This window comes from Prunus persica, chromosome G1 (assembly GCF_000346465.2).
Source record: "Prunus persica cultivar Lovell chromosome G1, Prunus_persica_NCBIv2, whole genome shotgun sequence".
NCBI lineage: Eukaryota > Viridiplantae > Streptophyta > Magnoliopsida > Rosales > Rosaceae > Prunus > Prunus persica.
The window spans coordinates 36090975-36116015 of record NC_034009.1 but is presented as its reverse complement, the minus strand read 5'-3'; the positions used below and the strand labels follow the sequence as shown (position 1 = coordinate 36116015).

General features: G+C 38.4%; 4 protein-coding genes across 5 annotated transcripts; 2 read left to right on the top strand and 2 right to left on the bottom strand.

Moving 5' to 3' along the window:
• LOC18789159 (UPF0587 protein C1orf123) lies at positions 212-2671 on the top strand. The gene is made up of 4 exons (XM_007223545.2): positions 212-443; positions 632-739; positions 1206-1373; positions 2243-2671. Exons 1-4 carry the CDS (start codon positions 342-344, stop codon positions 2360-2362), a joined length of 498 nt encoding a protein of 165 aa, XP_007223607.1. The 5' UTR covers positions 212-341; the 3' UTR covers positions 2363-2671.
• On the top strand, positions 3953-7457 carry LOC18789970. Its single transcript, XM_007222613.2, has 2 exons — positions 3953-5462; positions 6612-7457. The coding sequence occupies exons 1-2, from the start codon at positions 4935-4937 to the stop codon at positions 7248-7250; spliced, it is 1167 nt and encodes a 388-aa protein (XP_007222675.2). The 5' UTR covers positions 3953-4934; the 3' UTR covers positions 7251-7457.
• LOC18788755 lies at positions 11491-17650 on the bottom strand. Of its 2 annotated transcripts, none has more exons than XM_020569405.1 (7): positions 17423-17650; positions 17200-17325; positions 16861-17114; positions 15367-15775; positions 12966-13344; positions 11817-11894; positions 11491-11730 (listed from the first exon to the last, which is right to left on the bottom strand). In XM_020569405.1, exons 4-7 carry the CDS (start codon positions 15759-15761, stop codon positions 11722-11724), a joined length of 861 nt encoding a protein of 286 aa, XP_020424994.1. In that variant the 5' UTR covers positions 15762-15775; positions 16861-17114; positions 17200-17325; positions 17423-17650; the 3' UTR covers positions 11491-11721. The 2 variants fall into 2 exon arrangements, with proteins under 2 accessions (XP_020424994.1, XP_007224732.1); XM_007224670.2 differs by having other exon boundaries at positions 11491-11692; positions 17423-17649.
• LOC18791503 (vacuolar-processing enzyme) lies at positions 19434-23444 on the bottom strand. The gene is made up of 9 exons (XM_007222184.2): positions 23083-23444; positions 22238-22402; positions 21996-22152; positions 21829-21914; positions 21557-21756; positions 21144-21192; positions 20722-20931; positions 20026-20232; positions 19434-19897 (listed from the first exon to the last, which is right to left on the bottom strand). Exons 1-9 carry the CDS (start codon positions 23308-23310, stop codon positions 19715-19717), a joined length of 1485 nt encoding a protein of 494 aa, XP_007222246.1. The 5' UTR covers positions 23311-23444; the 3' UTR covers positions 19434-19714.

The following is a 25041-nucleotide window of genomic DNA, read 5'->3' as shown; positions in this document are numbered from 1 at the left end:
GACCTAATTCACATTTGCTACTTGAAAGACTTTCATAATATTAAACTTCTCTTTGTAACAGGTATCACAATATGATTCATATAATTTAATATTTTTTAAAATACAAACGATATTAAGAAAGATGATTCGAACATAGGCCATCGATTTTAGGGTAAATTGTAGTTAACTTGAGCTAAAAATCCCCGTGTCGGAAAAAAATTAAATTCCGCACAACGACGCCGTTTAACTGATAGCGTCTATTCGTCGCCCAAGCCCCCCTTATTTATTACTCATCCTGCCACTAGCTACACACAGTGAGACAAAGACGCGGTGAGCAGCTCGAGATTGACGCCAAATCGAAAATGGTGAAATTTTTACTTCAGATCGCTGCGGACCTCGAGAACCTGACGAACCTTCAGCCCCAGGAAGGCTGCAACGACCCCAACTTTTCCTATCTCTTCAAGGTCACCTTCATTTCCTTTCGTCAAGTTTTTTGCTCCAAAAATGCAGTCGATTTTGTCATTATAGTTGGTGTTCGTGTTCAGATTTCTAGGGGTTGTAGCTTAAAATTGACGTCGATGTTCGTCGCTTAGTCTCCCGAGCTTGATATAGTCATTATTAACATGATTCTATTCTTTTTGTAATCTTGCAGTTGAAATGTGAGAGGTGTGGAGAGCTGAGCCAGAGGGAAACTTGTGTGAGCTTGAACGAGACTGTTCCTCTTCCATCGGGCAAGGCAACCGTTAATCTCGTTCAGAAGGTAACCATTATCTCTCTCTCTCTCTCTCTCTCTCTCTCTCTCTCTCTCTACTAATTGCTCAATGGGCTTTGGAATTTAAGAGCTTATTGAAGTATATTTAGTTTCTGAGGAAATAGAAGGAAAGGAACAGAAGAGTTATGGTAGTTTGTGTTTTCTGTAGTATGCTTGTTTGGTTGAGCAAATGCTTTGTTTGTTTGGGTGCCTAATTGTAGCGACAACTTTGAGATTTTATCGGGATTTCATTTCTCTTCTCTTGGTTAAAGTTTACATGTGTGGGTTCCAACACATTTCTCTGTGCAGTTTCTATTTGATGACATATGAGTCAACTACGTTGACATAAGTTATTACTATTGCATATCTTCAATTCATGGATATGGGGGTTGTTCCCTTTATGTTTTATCTTTGAACGAATATTTTCTGGTTAAGTTTGCTATATATGTGTGGTGATTTGCATCTCCCCTTGTAGTGCAAGTTTTGTGGAAGGGATGGAACTCTGACAATGATGCCAGGTCATGGTAAACCACTGACCCAGCAAATGTGTGAAGAAAGGAAATTTTCCCCCTTGATGATGTTTGAGTGCAGGGGTTATGAGCCTGTGGACTATGTATTTGCTAGTGGGTGGAAGGTTGAATCTGTAAGTTTCTCTTCTTCACACACCACCTTCCAATTATGTAGCATATTGTATAAAACTTTCTTATTGTACTTATGGATGGAAAATGACTTTGCTGGGACCTTTGAGCTGAATGGTCTTATAAATAGTAATCGTGCGAACATTCCTAAGCACTAAATCTCACTAACTCCTATGAACTTCAGCGCATATGTATAAATTCTTTTATTCTTCTCTTCTTAACTCTCCTTGTTTGTACTTATAGTACATAGTACATTAAGCATTAAGGATTGCATATCCTATTCCATAATGTGGTAGCGCCTTTCAAAGCTTATTTTGGTATTTTTGTCCTTTTGAGTTCTGATCCTTTCTTTTTGGGGTGAGAAAGCTCAGGTCTCTGTCCTTTAGCATAAAGATCTTAAGGTTAGTACATCTCATGAGCATATCATATTCAAGAGGTGGGAACTGCAGAAAATAGTGATATTTTATTTTTCTGACGTTAAGGGCATCCCACAAACAGTATAATTGTCTTGTACACTAGATTTACTATGGAAGCCTACCATGTGGATTGGACCAGAGATGGTGTCACCAAATGTCAACTCATTTTTACTGTTCTGCTTGGCCAGGAGTGTCATGCCCGCCTATCGCCATTCCCTACCCCAAGGAGAATAAAAGTGAAAATTAGATTGATAATGAAATTTAGAAAAAGAAACAAGGAGTGAAAAACGAATTACTAGAGGCCCCAGTGAATTGAATTTTTGCATTTGAATTGTTGAATTTTTGAAAATAGGAGAATAGTTTCGATTTTTGAAGTTCTAGTTTTCATTTTTATGTACTGCAATCGACTCTGCTGGATGCATCTTTATTTCAACTTAAACTAGTGTTCATTCTTGTAGGTGGAAGGGACAAAATTTGACCATGTTGACTTGTCGGGAGGGGACTTTGTTGAATATGATGAGAAGGGAGAGTGCCCAGTTATGGTTTCCAACCTCCGTGCCAGTTTTGTGGTGAAGTAGAGTGGTATATGCTACAAGAAATATGCCATGGTATATAGAATTTGGGATGTGGAGCTAACTGTTCCTTTGTGAATAAGATAGAAACATCTACATCTTAGCTGTTTCATGTGCTGTGACTGTGAGCAGAAAACGCTCTGTAGTATCTTAGTTTTAGTCTTCAACTTTGGCGTTTTCATAGACAGTAGATATACTGGCAAATTACAGACCTAATGTTGTGACGTTGCTCAGTTTTCAAGGATCTCATTGTCGATATGACGTGTTATTATATCACACGTTCAAAATGAATGCATGGATGGTTTTCTTTGCAAATCACAGTTACATCATGAATTGTTTTGCAGGATCGCCATTCACAGCAGCGAAGGCTTTATGATTCTACTCCTCTCTCGAGTTAAAACTGCTTATTTTTTTTAGTGTGGTTGATTCTACTCCTCTCTCGAGTTAAAACTGCTTGTTTTTTTGAGTGTGGTTGATTCTATCAACCAATCAACTTTATTTTTAACGAAGTTTAGATCGAGATCGGGACCCCATGTATATGAACCATTTTGGATCCTCAGCTGTCCCTGTGTCCTTATTGCTGGGGGAATCTTAGATGCGGTTGTAGGTAGGTGTAGACTCAACATATGGAGAGAATCTTAGCTATCTCCGGTTTTGTATTCTCGTGTCTACAACACTCATTATGTAACACTAGCTTCTCTGCACGCGCTTGCGAGAGGCATTTTTTTAAAAAAAATTTAAAATTTTTTTAGAATTAAAAAGTGTTCCATAAAAATAAGATCCATTATTTTTTATTTAATTTTAATTTTTTATAAAAAGTGTAAATTTACCATATTATCCTCATTTAATTAATAAGTTTAGTTCTTAATGTTTGCATTAACCAAGGATATTTTCTGGTATTTTGAATGTTTCACCATTCTCTACCTTTTGCTTTATATATATAGATGATGATTGTTTTAAACAGATAGAATAGAAATATGCAACCGATTACGTAATGTAAAGTGTTGTAGACAGAAGGGGATATACAACTGGTTACTAGGCAGATTTGATCCTACATATGGCTCCTACCTTTAGACTTTCTTTAGCTTTCCTCATGGCTTGTTTGGTTTGGTGAAAGAACTGAAATCCCACCTAACTAGAGGCCAAGACTTGCGGTCTGCCCAACTACACCACGTCGTGTTTATTACGTTGTTTGATACAATTGGGTTCTCCACCACCATAAGACATTAAGCTTCAACAACCAATCAAAGCCTCATTAACTTGTTTAAACTAAACCCAATCTCTAACCAATAATTACATTTACATCTGTACTTAGGCTTCTATACTCTATCCTTTTATCTGTTCTTTTATGCGGCTATGAGGGGGGAAAATAGTTGATTTTCTTGCTTTGATGCTAATTATGCTCCAATAGGGTGAAACGTGTTCCAATAGGGTGCTTGCAATTAATAATAAATAAAATAAAGTTTCTATTGTTATCTGCCCATCTTAAAATCAAAGTGTATCGCCAACAGGGTCTATTGCGTGGAAAAATTTTAACTTGCATAATAGAGGTCTCAAGTTTGAATCTCCATGACATTATAGATGTGTGTGTGTGAGAAATTCCACTTTCATTCAGTTTAGAAACTATCGCTTCTACTAAAAAAGAAAAAAAATAATCAAAACATAGTAATCGCATCCGAAGGTCGATTTTTATCATTTTAGTCACTAATGAATTTACCCAAAAATACACACACGCAACAGATGAGGCAAGTTCGTTTTTCCACCAAGCTATGAAACTGGATGGGTGCTTATATATCACACTCCCAAGTTAGCCGACAAGCTGGATCCCCTCTCCCTCCTCACTCGCACCGCACCGTGTGAGAGACATTCTTAAAACTTGAGATTCTACAGATCATCACAGAGTCGTCGTCTTCCTCACAATTCTCTCATCTCACACACAACGCGCACACTCGGTCAAGACTTCTCCCCAAGTTTTTCAAACTCTCTCATTATTATTGGTCACTGCACCTTTTTGTTTCTGCCGCCAAAGTCTCCTCTGCGTGACCTCCTCCTTCTGTTCTCTTGTTCTTCATCCAATTGACCACTTCCCGTATTCTTGGGCGCAATTCAAGCAGTCAAATACAAGGATCTAAATCCTTCATTCGTCTTCATCAATTTAGCTTTCAACCTCAAAAGTCACATGGTATGTCATACTTTTTTCTCTGGTGAAAGAGAAGTTCGATCCATATTTGTATGATCTTAGCTTAGATCGTTGATATAAGCTCAGTTTATTAAGAACCCATGTGCTGAAGTTAAAATTTTTTACGCAGTATGTGTTCAGTACTGTAGTATTAGTTTCAGATCTGTGCAGTGTGTTTTTATTTGGTGGGGTTGCAGTTTTGAAGAAAACTGAGTGATTCAGATTCCAATGTGATTAAATTCGTGTTCACTTCACCGTTTGTGATGCAAGATGCAATTTTGGACTGTGGGTTTTCTTGTTTGAGAGAAGTCAATAGGTGTCCAAAATTTTGAGACTTGGAGGTACTCTGTAGTAATCAGAAGAGCTAGAAATTGATTTTGGTGCAGTGTTTTAATCAAGATGCAAACCATGCAATCAAGGGTTGTGCCATTAGAGGAAGGCAAGGACCCCGGAGTTACTGGCAGGACAAACCAAACCAAGGCATTGCCGATAAGGCTACTTCAGTTGTTTGTGCTGTTTGTGCTTTTCTGTATTACTTTCTCAGTCATTAGCATATTGACGATTCGTCATTTTGGAATTAATGGGGTGATGACAACGGTCACGTCCTCTTTCCAGCCATGCTATGAGGAACCGAGTGGTTTGGACCGGTGGATTAAGCCGCCATCAAATCTTCAACACACTATGACTGATAAGGAATTATTGTGGAGGGCTTCTCTTATGCCTAGAATAAAGAAGTATCCTTTTGAGAGAGTTCCAAAGATTGCATTTATGTTCTTGACCAGGGGGCCGTTGCCGCTGGCACCCCTTTGGGAGAGGTTTCTGAAGGGACATGAAGGACGTTATTCAATCTACGTTCATTCACTGCCGTCATTTCAACCTCATTTTCACACTTCGTCCGTTTTTTATGGGAGACACATTCCTAGCCAGGTCCATATTCTATCCTTTGTGAGATTGCATGTTCTACTAAGCATCCTTCAGCAAGTACAAAATTATTTTTTTATTTTTTATTTTGAGGTAAATTCGTAGATATCTAGTTCTCTATCACTGGTTTATCTGGTTTTTACTTTCTGCACATCTTGATTTCCTATATTTGCTCTGTGGTGAGCACACACCCTGGTCTCTTGCATTTAAAAATGTTAGGTTATGTATGTGAAGCTTAAGACATGATGAAATCCGAAATTCATCTTTCCAAGAGTTGGTAATTTTTGCTTATCATCAAAGAAAGGGTTAAAACTACCTTTCTGTGTGTTGGTAGAAAGGAACAGGTCAGTTTTATCATGTTCATGTATTGAGAATTACAGTGATGTAGGATATATAGACCATCTCTTGGGGAGGGCAGGACGCCCTATTTGTTCCATGGACTCGTGTGTCAAGTGCAAACTCAACTAAGTGAATGGATTTGACTCTTTATTCCATGAATTTGACAATCCTGCATGTGAAACTCCACTAGGTCCACTCCATCTGCTGCTAACTTTTGGATCTTGAGACTATTACAACACCTGTGTTTATAAACATGAAAAAAGCAGATGCATAAATGTTTTCGTACATGATGAACAGCTGATGTAAAGGCATTGACTACTGGGGTGGCACCCTGGACCTCTTCACATAGTCCTGATGTTTTTTTTTTAATCTACGTTCTTGATTCCTGACTTGTTCTCGTGCCACAATCATGACATTTCCATACTGTCATGATATCTGCCTTCAGGTTATGAGGAAGAAATTAATTATTTATGTGAATGATGCTTTGTGATAGAGTTCAAGCTTGTATAGAAACATACCAAGTATTTATTTCAGATTCATGAACATATTCCATAAAATCTCTGCTTGTTTTACTTTTTAACCTGGGTGTTTTGAACAAAAGAGAAACTCATGATCCGCAGTTAGTAGCTTCAAAAACAGAGTATCCAGGGAAAATTATATTGTTGTTGCTTTGTAGCTTGAGGATAACTTGTTTTGTCTAATTTCTTTGAGGTCATCTTGGTTGCTGCTGTAGAAATTTTTTCTGTTCAAATCTGGATAGATATTATGCAATATCTCTTACATATCTGCTAAGAGTTTTGGTTTTCTGCTGTGCAGGTTTCTGAGTGGGGAAGAATGAGTATGTGTGATGCTGAGAGAAGGCTCCTTGCTAATGCATTGCTTGACATATCCAATGAATGGTTCATTCTTGTTTCCGAATCTTGCATTCCGCTCTATAACTTCAGTGTCATTTACCACTACTTAATGAAATCCAAGTACAGCTTCATCGGTGCATTTGACGACCCTGGGCCATTCGGGAGAGGACGCTATAATAATAACATGGCACCTGAAGTGAATATAACCCAGTGGCGCAAGGGCTCCCAATGGTTTGAAGTTAACCGGAAGCTTGCCATCAGCATTGTCGAAGATACGACATTTTACCAAAAATTTGAAAAGTTCTGTAGACCCGCATGTTATGTTGATGAGCACTATTTCCCCACCATGCTAACCATTCAAGCAGGGAATTCCTTAGCAAACAGAAGCATCACTTGGGTGGATTGGTCAAGGGGTGGACCTCACCCAGCTACCTTTGGAAGAGCTGATATCACTGAGGAATTCTTCAAGAGAATGCTCGAGGGTCATCGCTGCACTTACAACGACCGGAACTCTTCAATCTGCTTTCTTTTTGGAAGAAAATTTGCTCCAAGTGCTATGGAACCCCTTCTGCATTTAGCACCAAAGTTTTTGGGCTTCTAACACATAAATCCTCAGTCAAATCAAACTTCTCTAGCCGAAGAGCATGCAAAATTCCCTGTTTGTGGTGTGTGTTATTTGTCATCATAGAATTCAACCTCAGCTGTAATATTATTATTAGTTGAGGTTCACTTGATAGCTCTTTGGCCAAAACCCCCGTCCACAACAGTATCAGTATCAGATGTACAGAGAAGTAGCACACCTTATTTAGCACTGCATCAAATTCACATTTTTGTATTCAGAAATCGACATTAGAATAAAATATTTTATATTTGAATTTCATTTCTCTGACTCTAGGTTAACAGTTACTCGGAGTCGCCCGCACATATATTAACAGTATTGTGGAACTTACGTGCGTCAACGGTTCTATATCTTGGTCCTCTATGGTTTACATGCCCATTTATGCTGCGTACCACTTGTATGAGGCTATAGTGTGGGAGTCTTCATAGTTGTCTGATCAATAAAAGTAGAGCATTGCTAAACGAACTCTGAAATTAACTAAGTACACCCTATGATCTAAACATACTTTAATATTTAAATCAAAATGTAAAATTAACTAAGTACACCATATTTAACTACCAAAAATACCCCTGATACACACTAATACACAATTATAAAAACTTTAAAAATACCCCTGATACACACTAATATCATCATTGTCATTAATTATGCAGTTCTATATGAATCAGACAGACATTGTGATGGTTGTCTCATAATACTAACCCATCTCTATACATATTTGTTAATCCTGCTTGGCTTTATGGTTGGTCCCTCCCTAATTATTCATTTATTATTATTGAGGTTAACAAACAAACCCAAAAAAGAAAAAGAAAAAGAAAAAGAAAAAGAAAACAAAAGTTCAATTTGGTTGAATATAGTGAGAAAGGTGTAATTTTTATTTATTTATTTAGTGTATGGTGTATTTATTAACATTACATTTATTTCACAATTCAATATATCATTTTTGGTCATTTTATACTAGAGCAAATTGATAATTCAATAAATAGTTTATTAGTAAAGTGAACACAGTTAATTTGTGAGTTCGTTCAACAACACTTTAAGAGTATTATTATTAGACAGCTGAATTGAAACTTCGACGACATAAACCGACCTGGATTATAGGAGCTCCCGTAACACCCGGCCTCTTTATTTGGATTTGACGAGAAAAGAATATGTTGGGCCCACATCAAACCCATTAGCCAGTGGGCACGGCATGGAATATGGAACAAAATGTTGAAAAGCCCTGGAACGCATTAATGGACTTCAAACCCATTCAGATTCAGCGCCACATTCCTTTTGGTTTTCTTAAGTAGATACTCATAGCTCCTCATAATGAACGTGAATATAAAATTGACACGCACCCAATCACTCTCAAGGGCATTACGGTAACTTCACCCGCACGCATGTGCGCCCCTCAACTCCAAAACGCAAAATGCCAAGCGAATGTTCTGGAAATCCCGCGAAATAAAAATATCAGAAGCAACAGAACCAAATCCCACCCTACACCTGTCGTATCTTTTTCCTCGCAATTTAACAACCTGTCTTTTTCGAAATCCCCACGTGTCGATCGCCCGTTGGCCATCGAGTCGCTCACCAGAAAGTCACGCATCCTCTCTGTGTTTTCTGCGCTGTAATCTCCCTGATTGCGCATTGTGGGCCATTTTTTAAGTTTAAAAATAAATAAAAAACCAAATTTTTTTACCGCGAAACCGTTATAACCTCTTCCATTCCCACGTGTTCCCACGGGTTCATCTGGACCGTTCATCATGTGATGTGACTCAAATGACACCGTACGGACAGAATCTGATCCGCGCGTCGCAAGCTAGAAGATTCTTGCGAATATATTCTCCACTGAGTCGACTCGGCCGCGAAGCGAAAAGCCCTTTCGTTAAGGAATGTGAACACACGGCGTCGTTTCAGACGAAGGTAAAATCGTGCGTGAAACGACTCCGCGTAGACACTGGTTTCTAGTGGGGCCCACAGAGAAAAATTTACCCCGACCAGCGGTGTGAGCTGTCGCGCTGAACCAATCACAAGTAGCCAGCCTGTAGAACCGGGCAGCTGCCCAGGCTGCCCGACCCCAGCCCAAAATCCCCGCTATAAATACGTTCCTTGAGCCTACTTCATTCCACCTCTGATATTTGTGCTTCAGTCTCTCGGCGTATTCCCAAAACCCTAGATTCCGAAGCACAAGAAACTCTCACACCAATCAACAATGGCAGTCTCAAAGGCAACTTCACTCGTGGCTCTCATGGCGGTCTTCGTCACCGTCCTTTCTGTCATCGGCGCCGCTCAGGCCGCCGAATCTCCAGCTCCTAGCCCAACCTCCGCATCCGCCTCCATCTCCCCGTCGTTCATCTCTGCTTTCGCCGCCGCCTTCGCCGCTATCGTCTTCGGATCTGCGCTCAGGGTTTGAGTCTTCGCTTACTACTGCAACTATGGTTGGGGCTGTGTAGAGAGCGGTTGGGTTTCTGATTGGTTTTTTATTAGTAGCGTTTGTCATTTTAGTAGCTGGTGATTATGGATCTATAGGATTTTCAGTGTCATATGGGTTTTTGTGGTGCATAGACTACATATATAATGCACTTGGTTTATTACTATGGGTTTTGTATTTGTGGATTTCGATTATTATCCTTATTATGAGTAAATAATTCATTGATTTTATTTCGTTTGTCTTCCTCCTCCTCCTCCTCCTGTGTTTGATGCTTGAGTTGCTTTGAGAATGGTGTTTGTCTAGCTTGTGATATCAAAATTAACTAATATCCAAATTGTTATTTCATTTTCATTACCTGCAAATAAAAAGCGGCAAATTACAAATCCAGATCCAATTATTTTATTTTCGCTTGGACCAAAAAAGCGGCGTAGCCAAGTCGGTGTAAATTAATCATTTATTCTAACAGAATAAAGCTGTAATTCCAACTGCAACACGTAATGAGTTTATAATTTGATAGGCTCTGGGTCACCGACTATAGCAATTGTGTTTGGGTCCTGAAAAAATCCCTAATTTCAGTGTTTATTGACAAATATGCCCAGTGGGTAAGGGTATATTTAGGGCCCTTTGGGGGTATTTTCCATGCTATTTTTTGGGGGCTAATTAAATTGAAAAATCTTCCTCTTTTCTTCACGACCCGCAGGTAGCATTAGAATTGCCTTTTGAGAACCAGCTGGATGGTGGGTGGTGGATCTGTCTGTCTCCACAAACTCTCACAGAGCAGATGTTATTCTTAAAATGTGTTTATGCTTCTTCGTGGCATAATTAAGGGGATTAATTCGGGTCTTCCCGTCAATGATGGCGAATTATGAATGTTAATTTGAATTAGGACCCATGTTTTCTCCTCTTCCAATAGTTTAATTCAGTTGGGTTTGGTTTGGTGGTCTGATATGATAGGTCATGGATTTTCATTGAAATTGTCAATTACGTTAAGAAATTAAATTACCGCGTTAAGTGTTCCGTGTCACATCAAAATACCAATTAAGGAGGCCACATAATGTAAAGTGGCATCCACAAATCATGCGACCAAACAATGATATTATCTCTTATCATTATAAATTAGACGTGGCCCTTCAATTTGCTAATGACTAGGTAACTTTAGGGAGTTGGGGTTCTGGTTTTTCTCCTGTCTCGGGTAAATTTTTAGATGTCATTGTCTTTAATAGCTTTGCAAATTCATATATTGTGGTTTTACGTTACGTGTGTCAGCTAAAGAGAGTTATGGTTTGTTGTTTTTCTTCTTCCTTCTTGAAGTCTAACCTCTAAAGAGTCTCAAATCTCGTCTCAAGAGTCAATTTCGTGATTTTCTTCACATCTTGAGAGCGATCGAGTCTCGAGTTTCTTTTTCACTCGGATGGTGAAGTCTGAAACTGATTTTGCCCATGCCTAATGAGCACTTCCACCGTAAGTCATCGATGTATGTTAGACTGAGACCCATATGTTAATATATGAACAATCATAAGACACTCACGTGCGTTTGGACGACTATCCAACACCGTTAATTCCCTTTTCTAACTTAATACGACATAAGAAAATGTGTTGTAGGTTGACAAGAAAACAAAAAATTGTTGGATTGTGTAACATGTCATGACTAACCACTTGAATTACATCCCTGAAGCTTATTTTAATTATTTTTCACAATTAGGGTTTGAAAGAGAGAAATTTCATTTGTTCGTGTGCTTGGACGTGATGATTTGTTTTTTTTTTCTTGTTCTGATTAAACAAACTTAGTAGGAAGATGAGGAACAAGACTGTATACAGGACCGGAAATGAATCCATTCATTATTCTGATGGTTGAAAGGTGAAGATTTTTACAAAGTTCTAACATTTTTCTCATACCTTCAAAAAAAGGAGGAGAAAAAAAACGAAAATGCTATATTAGTCTTTTCACTAAAACTCCTTTCTATTCAGAGTCAGACTCCACGTTGCCCATCGCCTTTAGCCCTCTTGGTCTCTGCAGCATCATGCAAAAACACAAAAAAACTATTCATTCTGCTGCATAAAAATATCAACATTAAAGGCAAATTAAGGAAATTTGATTTAGGCCCTGAATCGAAGAAAATTACTCAATAAAATACCTTCTTGGAAATCTTCTTCTCTCTGACCTCGTACCGTTCTAGGGTCAGATCACAGAGCCATGCTCCTGGGCTTACCAGCTATAAAACAAAATTACAGAAAATAAAAAACTAATTAGAACAATAATCTTCCAGCTAATTAAAAGGAAGAGGCCAAAACAAGCAAAAACAGACTGGCAAAAGCGTAGCTTTTGCTTTAGGTAATGGGCAAAAAGCGGGATAGGCTTTTTGATAAGCACTTTGATGAGTTTTGCTATGTTTGGAACTTAAAAAACGAAAACGGTGCATTGTGGGTAGTCAGCTTTCGTGCTTTTGTGCTCAGCAGTTGGCAGTGCGGTCCAAGCCAGAAAACAGTTAGCATAATTAAGGGCTAGTGAAAATACCTATATGCCCTCAACATGAAGCATATTATTTCCCAAAAAGAACCCCCCAAAAAAAAACCAACGGTAACAGGCCCAGGGTCCGTTTCGACCCATATGCCCTTTTTTTGTCGGTTAGTACAGAATTAAGGCCCACTTGCTTTAAACGTCCACTGATGCCCACTAAATCACATGCGGCCACATGAGACGCCACGCACCGTCCATCGCCACGATAACCAACCCAAAAGCAACAACCATGTATTGCCACGTGTGACATCAATTTTCCACTAAACGAGGCGACCCTAAATAAAATATTTCATTATCATATTATTATGAATAATATAGAATTTAATCTTAACCCAAACCATCGTCCTATTAATACTATTCCAGTCGGACAGCAAACTAACTTTTAGGCATATTAGGTATATGCATACATGGCTTGGCGGACACGTGTATGCCTTGTTCTTGCTGTCACTTTAGCAATCTTCTTCGGCTTCTTTTAACCCAAACTAAACAAATACCAGAAAGTTCTATTTATTATTCTATTATTTTATTATTTTTTGCTTTTCCTTCCTTCTAAGCTAGTCCACATTTTGTCGCAACAACAATTTGCATAAATACAGGTAAAACAACCATATAAATATAATAAAATCAAACTGGGTTTTGATTTGTTTTTGCAAGGCAATGGTGTTATTTTAAAAAGAGAAAGAAAAAAAATAAAAAAAACTAGTTAGTTTTAATTAATACTAATTAATTAATAAAGTAACTAAAAAAGGAAAATAGAGGAGCTTACATTGAGGGTGCGTTGAATGAACTTTGCTCTCTTCTTGGGTCTCTGAGGCAATTTTGACCCTTTGATTGCCATGAAGTCCTCTTCTTTCTCTTTGTTGGTCAAAGCAATCACGAACTTCGGCGGCCAGACCATCGGTGGCGCCAACGCTGCTTCGCCGCTTCCCGATGAAGACCCACCTCCCCCCTTTTTACTATCGTGCGCCGTGTCCGAAGAAGCTGCAGACTTGGTGTTGTTATTCTCATTATTATGGTGGTGGTGGTTGTGATGGTGGTGGTTGCCTTTCTTATCGTGCGCACCCCCTCTGTTGTCGGGTGAAACAATTCCCCTCAAGCCTCCGTTGCTCTGGCCTCTCATGGCACTTGTTGTGGTCTCTGAGTTTCTACACAATTCAGATACGCATATCAAAATCAAATCAAATCAAATCAATTGAATTCAATAAACCCATAAAAAAGCTGGCACAAAACATAATAAATGATACTTTTTGGGCAAAAAATTAAATTAAATTAAATTAATGTGGGTAGTTGTGAAATTACGGGAATGGCCTTGAGACGATCTAGATCGGTGGATTGGTGTGAGAGAGAGAGAGAGAGAGAGAGAGAGAGAGAGGCTTTGTAATGGGTTTTGCGTAGAAAATTAGCGTGGTTTTTGGCTTCTTTGGGGGACCTTTGTGTTCTGCTTTTAAACGAGGGAGTTGTTAATTTTCTTTTCTTTAATGAAAAGTTAGATATTTGAGAGAGAGAGAGAGAGAGAGAGAGAGAGAGAGGAAAGGGATGTGATGTACTGTATAACGTGCACAGCTGGTTTTTGGGCAGGATTTTAGCCGTTGGATTGAGAGTGCCTTTTGTGGGGTTAAGGAACACGTGTTGAAACGTGGAAGGCGTGGATCCATTGCCTGATCCATCAGTGATCCCAGGGCTAGAAACGGGGTTGAAGAATTGGTTTTCCGTGGACACGTGGAATAGGAGTTGCCCATTTCCTATTTCCACTGAGCCCATGGAATCAGGGTGCCGGTCGTTATGGATCGGACGCTATCATGCTAAGATGTAGTGGAGCCCCGATCCGGTGTGACCATGAGCAACATAAGCCTGCTACACAAGTCCTAGTGGAAATCAATTTACTCAAGCCTAATCATTCTAGATTTATGATCAAATCAGCCCTAACATCGTGTCTAAAATAAATAACAAATCAATCACAATAAATAAGGCATTTATTCCAAAAAAGAAAACTAGAACTAGTATCAAATCAATCATGCTTGACATCAACTTATTGATACACCATCCTGTATGATACCATAATTTAATACCGCATCCTGAAAAACACGAACGAGGAAGAATCAAACTCTTGCCGTGAATGTGAGGGTAAATGCTTGACCTTATGGCACTAAGACTCTCTCTTTCTCTAATTTAAGTTGTTTGTTATGTTAATGTGTTTTATGTTGTGCACAATCAAGCCAAAAAGATTACATGACTACATGAGCAACCTAATTCAATCATATGCTACTAGTTTCCTACAAAGACAAACAAAGAAGGCACCCTACCCTCATGCACTTACCATGAGCTCTCCTTCTGGGGCTTTTACATCTCTTCACCCACCTGACCAATTGGAGAGTTGATCATTAAGATAAGCCTCACAACAAATTCAGCCCCAAATTTCATCATTAAAACTCCTAATCTCAAAAACCCTCCGACAAAATTTCATTCAACTACACATTAAGCACATAGGATTAAACACAGCCATGTTAATGGCAGGCCAGGAATATAAAAAACCAGTGGTGTGGGACAAAATTCCATGCTTTCTAGCCTTATCCATTTATCCAGTCCCACTCATATAAATCAATCCAATCTAAAGCGACAAATTTGCACAAGAAAATCAGAGATTTTCCCTTCACGCAAACAAGATTTTCTCTTCAACCAAACAAGGAAGAAGATAACAGAATTTGCAATCACTCTATTGTTGCATATGAAATAATCTAATCAAAGCAACAAACACTTACCTAACAAAATTATTCTCTTTGACCTTCACAGACGTAGAGAAATTGGCCACGCAATCATCTGAGATTTTTCCTCACAAATCTAAAATCTAAAATCAAGCAAGTCTGAATATAAAATCTCCTGATCTGATGATTATGACTCATGCATCTGACGGTGAGATCAAGGTATATATAAAAACCGCACCAAAACTGTACAGATGTAACCGTAGGCAACAAGTCCCAAAATAACTAAAAACGACAAAACCCACGCACCTGGCCCACCCGCCACTAATTTAAACGACAAAACGCCACCACAACTACCCCACAAAACGACGAAACTACATGTTAACGAAAGGCAGGACCGAAACGACGTCCCGTGGAAGCAATAGATATAGATTAGATAAAGCAAAAGCGTGAAGTGCAAGTGGTAACCTGAGAACACGCTGAAGTGGCGGCTGCTGCGGAGATAACGGCCGTTGACGGAGATTCAAATACCCATTCGTCTGATTAGAGTTACCGGCCGTGGAAGGCTGATTGGCCGGGTCCTTATCAGGTCGGACGACCCGGCGGTCGACCCGGACTGTGGTTCGGGTAACCGGGGCGTCGGAGTCGTCTTTGCCCTTGTCTTTGACCTGGATCTTCATACACCTGAGGCGCTTGCGGTTCCCCCACTGCAAAACGAAATCGGACGACGTCGTTGCGTGTCGTATGGCATCGGGGCTCGCTCTCAACAGCAGAGAGGCTGAGGCGTCCCCTCCGGTTTTGTCTCGAGTGTTGGGATTGTGGGTGTCTTTAGTATGGGTGTGCCTAAGACAGTCCCTTTCCATCTCCTTTTGTACACCTGTCCACCCATGCCAAAACAAGAATTAATCACAGCGGTTAGTTAGTTAACATGATTTTTTACACTTTAACCGCGGTTAATGCTCATAATTAAAGTTAGGGACGGAAATGGCAAAAACTGAGAATCTGGAATTGGATTGTGGCTGGCTCTCTGCAACTGCGAGTGCCTAAAAATAAAATTCAAATGAAAAGCAGGGCCTACCCAAACAGACGGAGAAGATGAAGATCGAAAAAAAAAAAAGGCAGGGAAAGGACAAAGAATGAAAATTGTATCTTTGATATATATATATATTTTTTTTATCAGACGCTTCCAACGAATTGCGATTAAATAAGTTGAGCAATTACGTCTGTTAGCTCAGTTTTTTCTTGTATCAGTTTCCCGAGAACCAAACAGAAGATTTTGCACTCTGCTGGTGTTTGAATTTCGGAAAAGACACAAACTTCGGACTGCCAGCAAAGAACACCAAAGATAGATAGATTTTTCACAAAACAGCGGGTAAAATTTCATAGAGAAGGTCTTTTCTTTTCAATGCTGATAATACAGACGGAAATCATTCAGAAAAATATATTAAAAGCCTTTAAAATGGGGAGGAGGAGGAGAGGAAGAAGAAGAAGACGAAGAAGAAGAGATAATCTTCCCAAATATAAAGGTCAATTAGTTTTTTGAAATTGAAAATTCTTGCACAGAAGGCAGATGACAGAAAATTGAAAGAAGATGATGGACAAAGATGATGGATCCAAATGTAAGACCCAGCGAGCGAGAGAGAGAGAGAGAGAGAGAGAGAGAGAGAGAGAGAGAGAGAGTCAAGGAACTCGGCTGGCTTCATTTGAAAAGCTTAAAATTCTGTTGCAAAGTTATCTGCTTTTGAACATCGAAAATCAAAAAACAGAGAAACCAATTGCTTGGACTCTGCTGCAGATGAGGAAAAAGAAGAGAAAAGTGAGAGCCTCCTTGAAGAAACCAAATTGAGTAGAAAGATATCAAAATTCGAAGAACCGAAAATGGAAGGAAATCAAATCAGCCAGTGAAATCCTAAGCCCGAGACTTGGTTTCACTGATCTAGGATTCGGAAAATGAATCCTCACCTGTTATACTGAGATTTCGCAAGCAGCTACAATCCTGAATTTGCAAAAGAAAGTTTGCTTCTTTTGGGTAATCTTGCTCTTCTAGGCCTTCTGACTTTGCAAAATGCAAATCTAGAGCCGAAAATCAACGAAATGATTGAAACTTAGAGCCTATGTCCCTGACACTCATGAATGAGAGATGCTTGTTCTTCTTTATCTCATACCCCAGTTGAGATTTCTTCAAAAAAAAGGGGTCAAATCTCCGGGAAATGTACCTGTGAAACCAAAATCAAACGAACGATGAGTTAGAATAAGGGAGTGAAATCGTTTAGGAAATTAAGCAAATCCAACTCCCCTCACCTCTAAACTAGATTTCTCGACCTTTTCTCTGTAAATTTCAATGAAATGAGGTCCACCTTGGAAATTATCCCAGCAAATCGCAATCGATTTCACTTCAAATTCCTCCAAAAGCTCTTCTGAATGTATCTGCAAAACAGAAATTGCACAAAATAACCCGGTCATTCTAAGAAATCAGATTACATTAAAACTACCAAAATCGAGCTCTGTTTTCTCCATCACCAACCTCTGCAAGCTCTTCTCTCCTTCTCTCTCCCGCGAACACACAACAGGCTCACAGAAAAGCTTCGTAATTAGATCCTTAACATTACACACAGTCCAGCTCTACGAATTCTCTCCCGAATTCCTCTTTAAATTCTAAAGCAGAAGAAAAACCGAAGGCCAAAACGTCAGAGAGGCTCTTTCTCCTTCTTCTTCCTCTTTCTTCTTCTTGTTTTGATGGAACGAAATGCACTCTCACCTTTCAAAACCCAGGCTTTATACGACCCCTCCCACTCTCCGTCACACTTGAACCGTCCAACGCCTTGCATTATCGGCCCTTGATCAACAATCCAACGGCTCCCGCGTCTCCCTATCTTAAACCGTCAGCTCCGTCTCTTTTAAACCTCGTTACAACGTTCTTACTATGCGCCCCCTCTTCGCCTCGTCAAATGAATCTAACAGAATCTACTACTCCGTTAAGTGGCAATAATTTGCATTACCCAATTATTTTTTTATTCATCCTTTACCTTTTTTTAATTTTTTAATTTTTTAATTTTATTTTTCTGGTGAACCGGTTCGTTGTAGTATGGTTATAGTGAACTAACCATGGTAAGTTTAACCAGAGTCGTGGATTTCACGTTATCAGACAATTGTCCTTGATGTCCGGTTCCTGTGGCCGATTATAGACCGTATATAAGCCAAGCTTAAATATTTGTGTGTTGACCAAATAAAATTGTTGAATCTAGAGCGTCGGTTCCTGCTTCCCTTTTTTTTTTTTTTTTTTTCACTGTTGGTTTGACAATATGCAATTATGGATCATATTTTTAAAGTTGGGTTGCGTTTTATAAAAATAAAAAAATAAAAGAAAAAGAAAAAGAAAAAGAAAATGTTGGGTTGTGAGTCTTGGGGAGACCATGGGATGGGACACTGCCATATAATAATGTTCACAGCTAGAACTTATGATAGATGCATCTTGAAAACATTTTCCATTCAGCTAAATATTGTGAGTTTCGTTTTTTGTGTGAATCTTAATGTTACAATTACAAGCTCATCTATAATTTTGCATGTGTCAAGTTAAATGGTCCGTATTATTCAATTAAAATATGTAATATAATTGGCATTGACACATGAAATAAATATGCACCGTATAAATTTGACTCTCACTCTTATCTTATTAAGTAAGATTTAACTATACAATCATTCCATCATTAAAGTAATTGGACTTTGCCAAAATTGTACATTATTGGACCCGTAATGTAGGCTGTTGCTTACCTACATTTTGGCAGCTACAGGTTGGAGCAAGGTGAGGAAGAAAGGGAATTTGGGGTTGGACGCATGCTCTCCTACGGCTACGTTCTCCACAATGAAATTGGGCACACACCTATAGCATGGCATGTTCATTTGCCTATAATGGATATTAAAATTATTCCAACTCTTAAATTTACATCAGGTATACAAATTTATGTGTGTTCCACATTAAAATCCGTCATTTAATTCTTGAAAACCCATAAATTACATTAATTGAGGGAGTAAATCCGTCTCTTAAATATTTCTAACTTTCCCCAATTCCCAACGCGATCGATATCTTTCATTACTCAATTACACGGAATATACTCACACAATGATAATGACATTATCTTATGAAAGGCCCACTAGATTTCCATTTTTTTGGGGGTCAAAAGCTAGATTACCAGTTTACCATTTGGAGACGGACAAGAAAGAAGGGGAATTTGAGATTGATGTGACTTTTTTAAAAAATTTAATTTTATTGTGCTTTAAAAATAATTAATTGTAAAGTAAAGCAACTTCATGTTTAATAAATAATTCTTTTGAAGTGCTAGTACAAAAAGCATTGTCAAAATTATTTGATAAATTTTAATATAAAAAAATTGTAATTGTAAATAATAACTCAAATAGACATAAAGTTGAAAGTGTTACGCGATAATTATGTTCTGTTAGTGGTGGTGGTGAAGGAGATGGAGACAAGCCACTCACTTCCTTAATGAAGCAACCAAAGTGAACATAAAACAAAGGCATATCGTAATTGCAAACTTTTTTATAACCAGAGCCTGATGCGTACACCAGCTGCAGCAAACAGGTACGTATTCATACGCAACAAACATGCTAATATTTACTTACAAGATTCAGTAGGTACGTGCATTACAGTACAGGGGCTTGAGTTGTATTTACACAAGGTTACACTGAAGCAATCAGAATAACATTAACAATAATCGAAATGCATCCTAAGATATGTTTTGCATATAGAGATGACCACGGATTGGTTATTCAAATCCCACATTTTTTCTTCTTCTTGAAATCATGCGCTGAACCCCCGGTGCAGGGAGCTCCAACGGCTAGAAGGAACGCTCGTGCAGGCTTGTGCTGAAGCCTCGGTCATCTGCTCCTTTGTCATTCCGGCGTTGCAGATGTTTGCCAGGGACCGCATGTGTTTCATCCCGTATTGAGATAGGGATCCACAATATGTCTCAAAACTCCTCACCTGCACACACAAACCCATCAGGCACAGCCACATATATTATTTGTGAAAATCTGTTTTATATGCAGAACAAGATGGAATCAGAAAAGTTTTAACAGCATTAAGGAGAAAATGAACAGCAGAAGTACTACCATTGTCTTAAGGCAGTCCCAGTCATCAACAAGTGGCTGCCCAGCAGGTCGAACAGTGTTGAGCACTTCTGGACCTTTCTTGATTCCAAACAGGAGTTTCCCGATAAGTTTCATGGTTTGATCCATATGCATTCTATGAGACATTGCTTCAACAAAATCCTTTTGAGCTTGAATTTTCCTTGGTGAGCCTTCAGGAGCTTTGCGGTACTGCATCCAGAAAAAGAAAAGAAGGGAAAACAAGGGGCTTAGATCTTCAGGCTGACAGCTAACACACAGAAATAGTTACAAAACCACAGAATATTCAGAAGTAGAACCTTAGATTTTCATAACAATTAAGGCTTTTATTTAATCAAAACCTTGGTTTCATTCCCTTTTTGGTATTCAAAATTCTTGTTCCAAGCAGAGATATTCTACTGCTTTGTTTGGAGCTTCACAGGAGAGCAGGGCAAATGGCATGGTTCCAAAACCTCCATGGTACTTATGATATGTTACCGTTTAAACAATGAAAACATGGAGTATTCCCCAATCATCATTACTGATCTCTCCTGACTTTTAATCAAATCAATCATAATATCTAACAGTATGAAATACTTCCAAATATAAGTACCGATGATGACTAGTACATAAATTTTAAGACTAGATATTTAAAAGAAAAGGCAAAATAACTATTCACGGATGAAAAAGGTAAGAGTTAACCTTATGCCAGAAATGGACAAGATCAGCATCCCGCTGGTTGACAGCTTTTGTAGATGGCCTCAAGGAGTTCTCGCCCAGAAAAGTGTAGTTATCATTTGCAGGATTTGTCCCCATATACACAAAGAGGTTTTCCTTGCTGAGCCCTACATCGCCATATTGCATGACATGAGAACCAAAGCCAGAATTGTCATTTGCTGTCCTCGTTTTAACCTGGGCCATCATAATGAAATCAAAGAACTGACATTAGCAACTAGCAGGATCACATCTAGATATTTCTTGGCTAGACCCCCAAGACTTCTCTAAATACAGACAATCTCTTTTATTTAAACATACAATAATAAACAGCTGGTCTTTCCTGTACAAAAGAAGAAAAAAAAATCTCTATCTGTTCCATAACAATGTGTTAAGAGACGAATTCTTACCAGCTCATACTGTTGGTGCAAAGTTTCCGACCTCAAGTTGTGTATGTCACTGTTCACAAGGTCAAAATGTTAAATCTCAAATGAAAATTATAATTTGAACAGTTTCATTCTCCAACCTGAGAAAGAAACTGCTCTTGCAAAGACAATCCAAACACCCACACCACCAGTGCAAGAATTAAAGAAGAAAAAACAACTGGCATGAAATGATACAGTTTCAAACTTCTACCTAATTCATATATTCTTCATATTTTGAGGCAAATCTTAAAGTGACAATACTCAAGAAGTAATGCACTTTTAGGGAAAGATGAAATTGTTATTATTTACCAAGGGTATGCAAAATGAAGCTAACATTAAGCTGCTTTTCTTCCCACCCCTTTATTGAAAATTTAACAAAATAAAATAATTCTGCATACCTGTCTTCCATCCAAGCAACGCTATACAGGTCACCCAAGCAGGTTTCATACTCCGGGGGAGGACTAGGATACTCTCCTGGACAGTAAGTCCCCCAACTGCTCTCTTCTGCATTTGATGCCGTAGTTGCAAAGATATTCAAACCTTCAGGAAGAAGTCCCTCAAAGATACTTCCGGATTCACAAGCTTCAAGATAAAATACCTGCAGTTCTACGAATTAGTCCAACTCTATTGGTATATGCAGCATCTATTTACAGTTCAACTAGAAACTTACCAAGCTTTTATAGGTTCCTGCTGCGTGCTTCTTCTTCAGGACTTCTATTAGATCGTTAGCATAAATATATGGACTGGTAGGCATCCCTAGGGAAAGAGTAAGTAGATAAGATATGGGGATGTGGGCAAAATAATGTCAGTATTGTCATGTGCAGAATTGATACTAACCGAGAACTCCAGGACCACCATGATCAGAATAGTAAATGAAAATATGATCGTTTGGACCGCTGTCCACAACCTTCCCAGTACCCCCTGTAAGAGCAGTTTTATTTCCAAGGATAGCAGCAAAAAAATTGTTAACAGTAACATCATCGCCGGTGTAATCCTGCCACCGTAAAATCGACCGCATGAGGGGAATTATAACTATCAATTCAGAAGCAGGTAAACACCTAGAGGGGAAGATAACAGACCTTTGGGACTCCTTTGTAAACGTCATCACCATGTGGGCTGTTAATGATGACTCCGGGCCTAGGGTTCTCTTCGTTATAAGCGATATCATCATACATGAATACAACAATGTTTTCATCTTTCAGCCCACCTTTCTTCAGTAGTTGATAAGCATGGCAAATATCAGCCTAAACAAACAAGATAAAAAGGTCCGTGTTAAACATCAATCAAGAAATGAGGGTGGCTTAGCTTTCAAATATGTGAAACCAATAAGATATTTATTGACATTCATATGAAGATATAGACACAACAAAAGTATCAATTTCACCCCTGACACAGAAATCCAGCTCCTATACAAATATGGTTAACGTTGAGATCATGTACTCCATGTCAAAGTTTCAAACTGAGATGAGATCAAGGAATATAATAATTAATAAAACGAACTTGAACTAAATGCATATGAGTTCCAAAACAAACTCAAGCCACATGTAAATTTAAAACTCTGTCTTAGTCAAAATGAGATGAGATCAAGGAAGATAAGAAAGACACAAGCTTGAGCTAAATTCATATTAGTTCCAAAACAAACTCTAAGCTTCCAAAATTTAGTTTGACAAATTCGAAAGCAACAAGGTAAAAGAATCAGAAATTGGATAAGCTGAAAGTCAAATTTAAACGAGATTATACAAGCATAAACTTTCCAATATGAGGTTACCCAAATTCAGATATCAAACAATTCAAAAAACATGAAGGGAAAAAAAATTGAAATTAACATCCAAAATTATAACTCAAATTCCATTAACAACTGAAGTTTGATAACAAAAAAGAATATTTCTGAATTAAGAAAGATGATATCGTGTAAAATTAAGACCTGATGCCTGTAATTCCAGTATCCATTTGAGCCAGCGATCAAAACAGCCCATCTGGTCCCCACGGTGCCGTCGTCTTGCTCATCAGGGCCGTCATCGCCTCTGCCGAAGAATCTAGAAGCTTCAGAAGGTAACCGTAAAACGTCTCCGATCAGGTCCCGGCTACCGGCAGCGAAACTGGAGAGGGAGACAAGGAACAACAGGACGACGGCGCTAGCCAACCGAGTCATGGCGGTTTCCGGTCAAATTGGTATGAGGATATCTGATTGGTGGAGCTGACATATAACACAAAGATCGAAGGTCGGAGGAGGAGTTGATATTTATTGGTGACCACGTGGGTTCTCTTTTTCAATGCGACTTGGATGATTGATTGCGGGCCCCAGTGAGCTCACTCTTTAATTGGAAAGGGGTGCAATCTGGAGCGTACACGTCGGCACCGTATTATTGCGGGAATTACAGTGTTGGCGCCGTATAATTCCACTGGTTTTTTCACCCGTAATTCGTACTAGCCTCTCTGCACGCGCTTCCGCGCATGCGAGAGGTTTTTTTTATAAAAAATTTAAATTTATTTTAGAATTAAAAAAGATAATGGATATTTGTGTTCCATAAAAATAGGATCCATTATCTGAATTTTCTTTTAATTTTAATTTTTTTAATACGAAAAATTATGAATTTACCATATTATCCTCATTTAATTAATAATTTCAATTCTTAATGTTTGCATTAACCAATGGCATTTTCTGGTATTTTAAATGTTTCACCATTCTCTGCCTTTTGCTTTATATATACTAGCCTCTCTGCACGCGCTTCTGCGCATGCGAGAGGTTTTTTTTTAAAAAAATTTAAATTTATTTTAGAATTAAAAAAGATAATGGATATTTGTGTTCCATAAAAATAGGATCCATTATCTGAATTTTCTTTTAATTTTAATTTTTTTAATACGAAAAATTGTGAATTTACCATATTATCCTCATTTAATTAATAATTTCAATTCTTAATATTTGCATTAACCAAGGGTATTTTCTGGTATTTTGAATGTTTCACCATTCTCTGCCTTTTGCTTTATATATATAGATAATAACGGGAAATTTCATTTATTAAAGAATACAGTTTCTTTAGTTAACTTGCAAGATTTTTAGTTTTTTTGTTGTTAGAGCAAGTGGGGACCCTTTTGTTTTTTTATCAAACACCAAATTGTTTTATCTCACTGTTGATTTTTCTCACAATAAATCTAACAGCGTATATTTTCATAGCACATCAATGCTAAGTTAGCCATAATAAAGAATATTTCAACCCAACATCAGACTTAATCTATCATCATTCAAAACAAGAGCTGGAAGCTCTAATGAGTTTTCTTTTTGTATTTTTCTTCTTTTAACTTTATAATATAAAAGCTACTAGATGTTGAAGAACGTTAGGTTGAAACTTTGGTACCAATCATGCCCACCTTCCCCTCGTTTGAATAGGTAGAAAACAAGGTAGGTATAATTTAAAGAATACAACAAAAGTGATGATGCAGACAAAGGGCATCTATTAGATTTATGAATTACAGGACAAAAATGCACCATTGCTTGCTGAACAAGATAAAGGAAGGCCTGTATTTCCACTTCATACCCGTTCCAATCAATGGTGTCTGAATATGAGGTTGGGCTTGGCTTTGCTCTAAAACCATGTCATCCGTCCGACAGGCGCTCAATAAAATTTATACCCTCTTATGAAAACAGTTGGACAGATAGATTACGTGGTCCGAGCTTTTCACCCAAAACTTACTCCTCAAAATTTCACACTCAACAATCCACATCAACTCAGTTTTGTTGTGGACTCGTACGGATTGGCCAATGACGTATGGCCCACTATTGAAAAGAAATCAAACGTCGACAGATAACCTACTAACAATTACGTATTCAACAAAAACAAATCATAAAATATCACTAATAGATTGGGGATGGACTAAGTTTCAG

Bases quoted from the DNA above. Each gene is read 5' to 3' on its own strand.
- LOC18789159 (XM_007223545.2), top strand. From the start codon at position 342: ATGGTGAAATTTTTACTTCAGATCGCTGCGGACCTCGAGAACCTGACG. The intron at 444-631 runs GTCACCTTCATT...GTAATCTTGCAG, and splicing joins ACTTTTCCTATCTCTTCAAG to TTGAAATGTGAGAGGTGTGG. The intron at 1,374-2,242 runs GTAAGTTTCTCT...TCATTCTTGTAG, and splicing joins GTGGGTGGAAGGTTGAATCT to GTGGAAGGGACAAAATTTGA.
- LOC18789970 (XM_007222613.2), top strand. From the start codon at position 4,935: ATGCAAACCATGCAATCAAGGGTTGTGCCATTAGAGGAAGGCAAGGAC. The intron at 5,463-6,611 runs GTCCATATTCTA...TCTGCTGTGCAG, and splicing joins GGAGACACATTCCTAGCCAG to GTTTCTGAGTGGGGAAGAAT.
- LOC18788755 (XM_007224670.2), bottom strand. From the start codon at position 15,761: ATGGAAAGGGACTGTCTTAGGCACACCCATACTAAAGACACCCACAAT. The intron at 13,345-15,366 runs GTTACCACTTGC...TGAATTGTGTAG, and splicing joins CCACTTCAGCGTGTTCTCAG to AAACTCAGAGACCACAACAA. The intron at 11,895-12,965 runs GTAAGCTCCTCT...TTTGTTTTATAG, and splicing joins TCATTCAACGCACCCTCAAT to CTGGTAAGCCCAGGAGCATG.
- LOC18791503 (XM_007222184.2), bottom strand. From the start codon at position 23,310: ATGACTCGGTTGGCTAGCGCCGTCGTCCTGTTGTTCCTTGTCTCCCTC. The intron at 21,757-21,828 runs GTAAGTTTCTAG...GTAGAACTGCAG, and splicing joins CAGGAACCTATAAAAGCTTG to GTATTTTATCTTGAAGCTTG. The intron at 20,932-21,143 runs GTAAGAATTCGT...ATGATGGCCCAG, and splicing joins TGCACCAACAGTATGAGCTG to GTTAAAACGAGGACAGCAAA.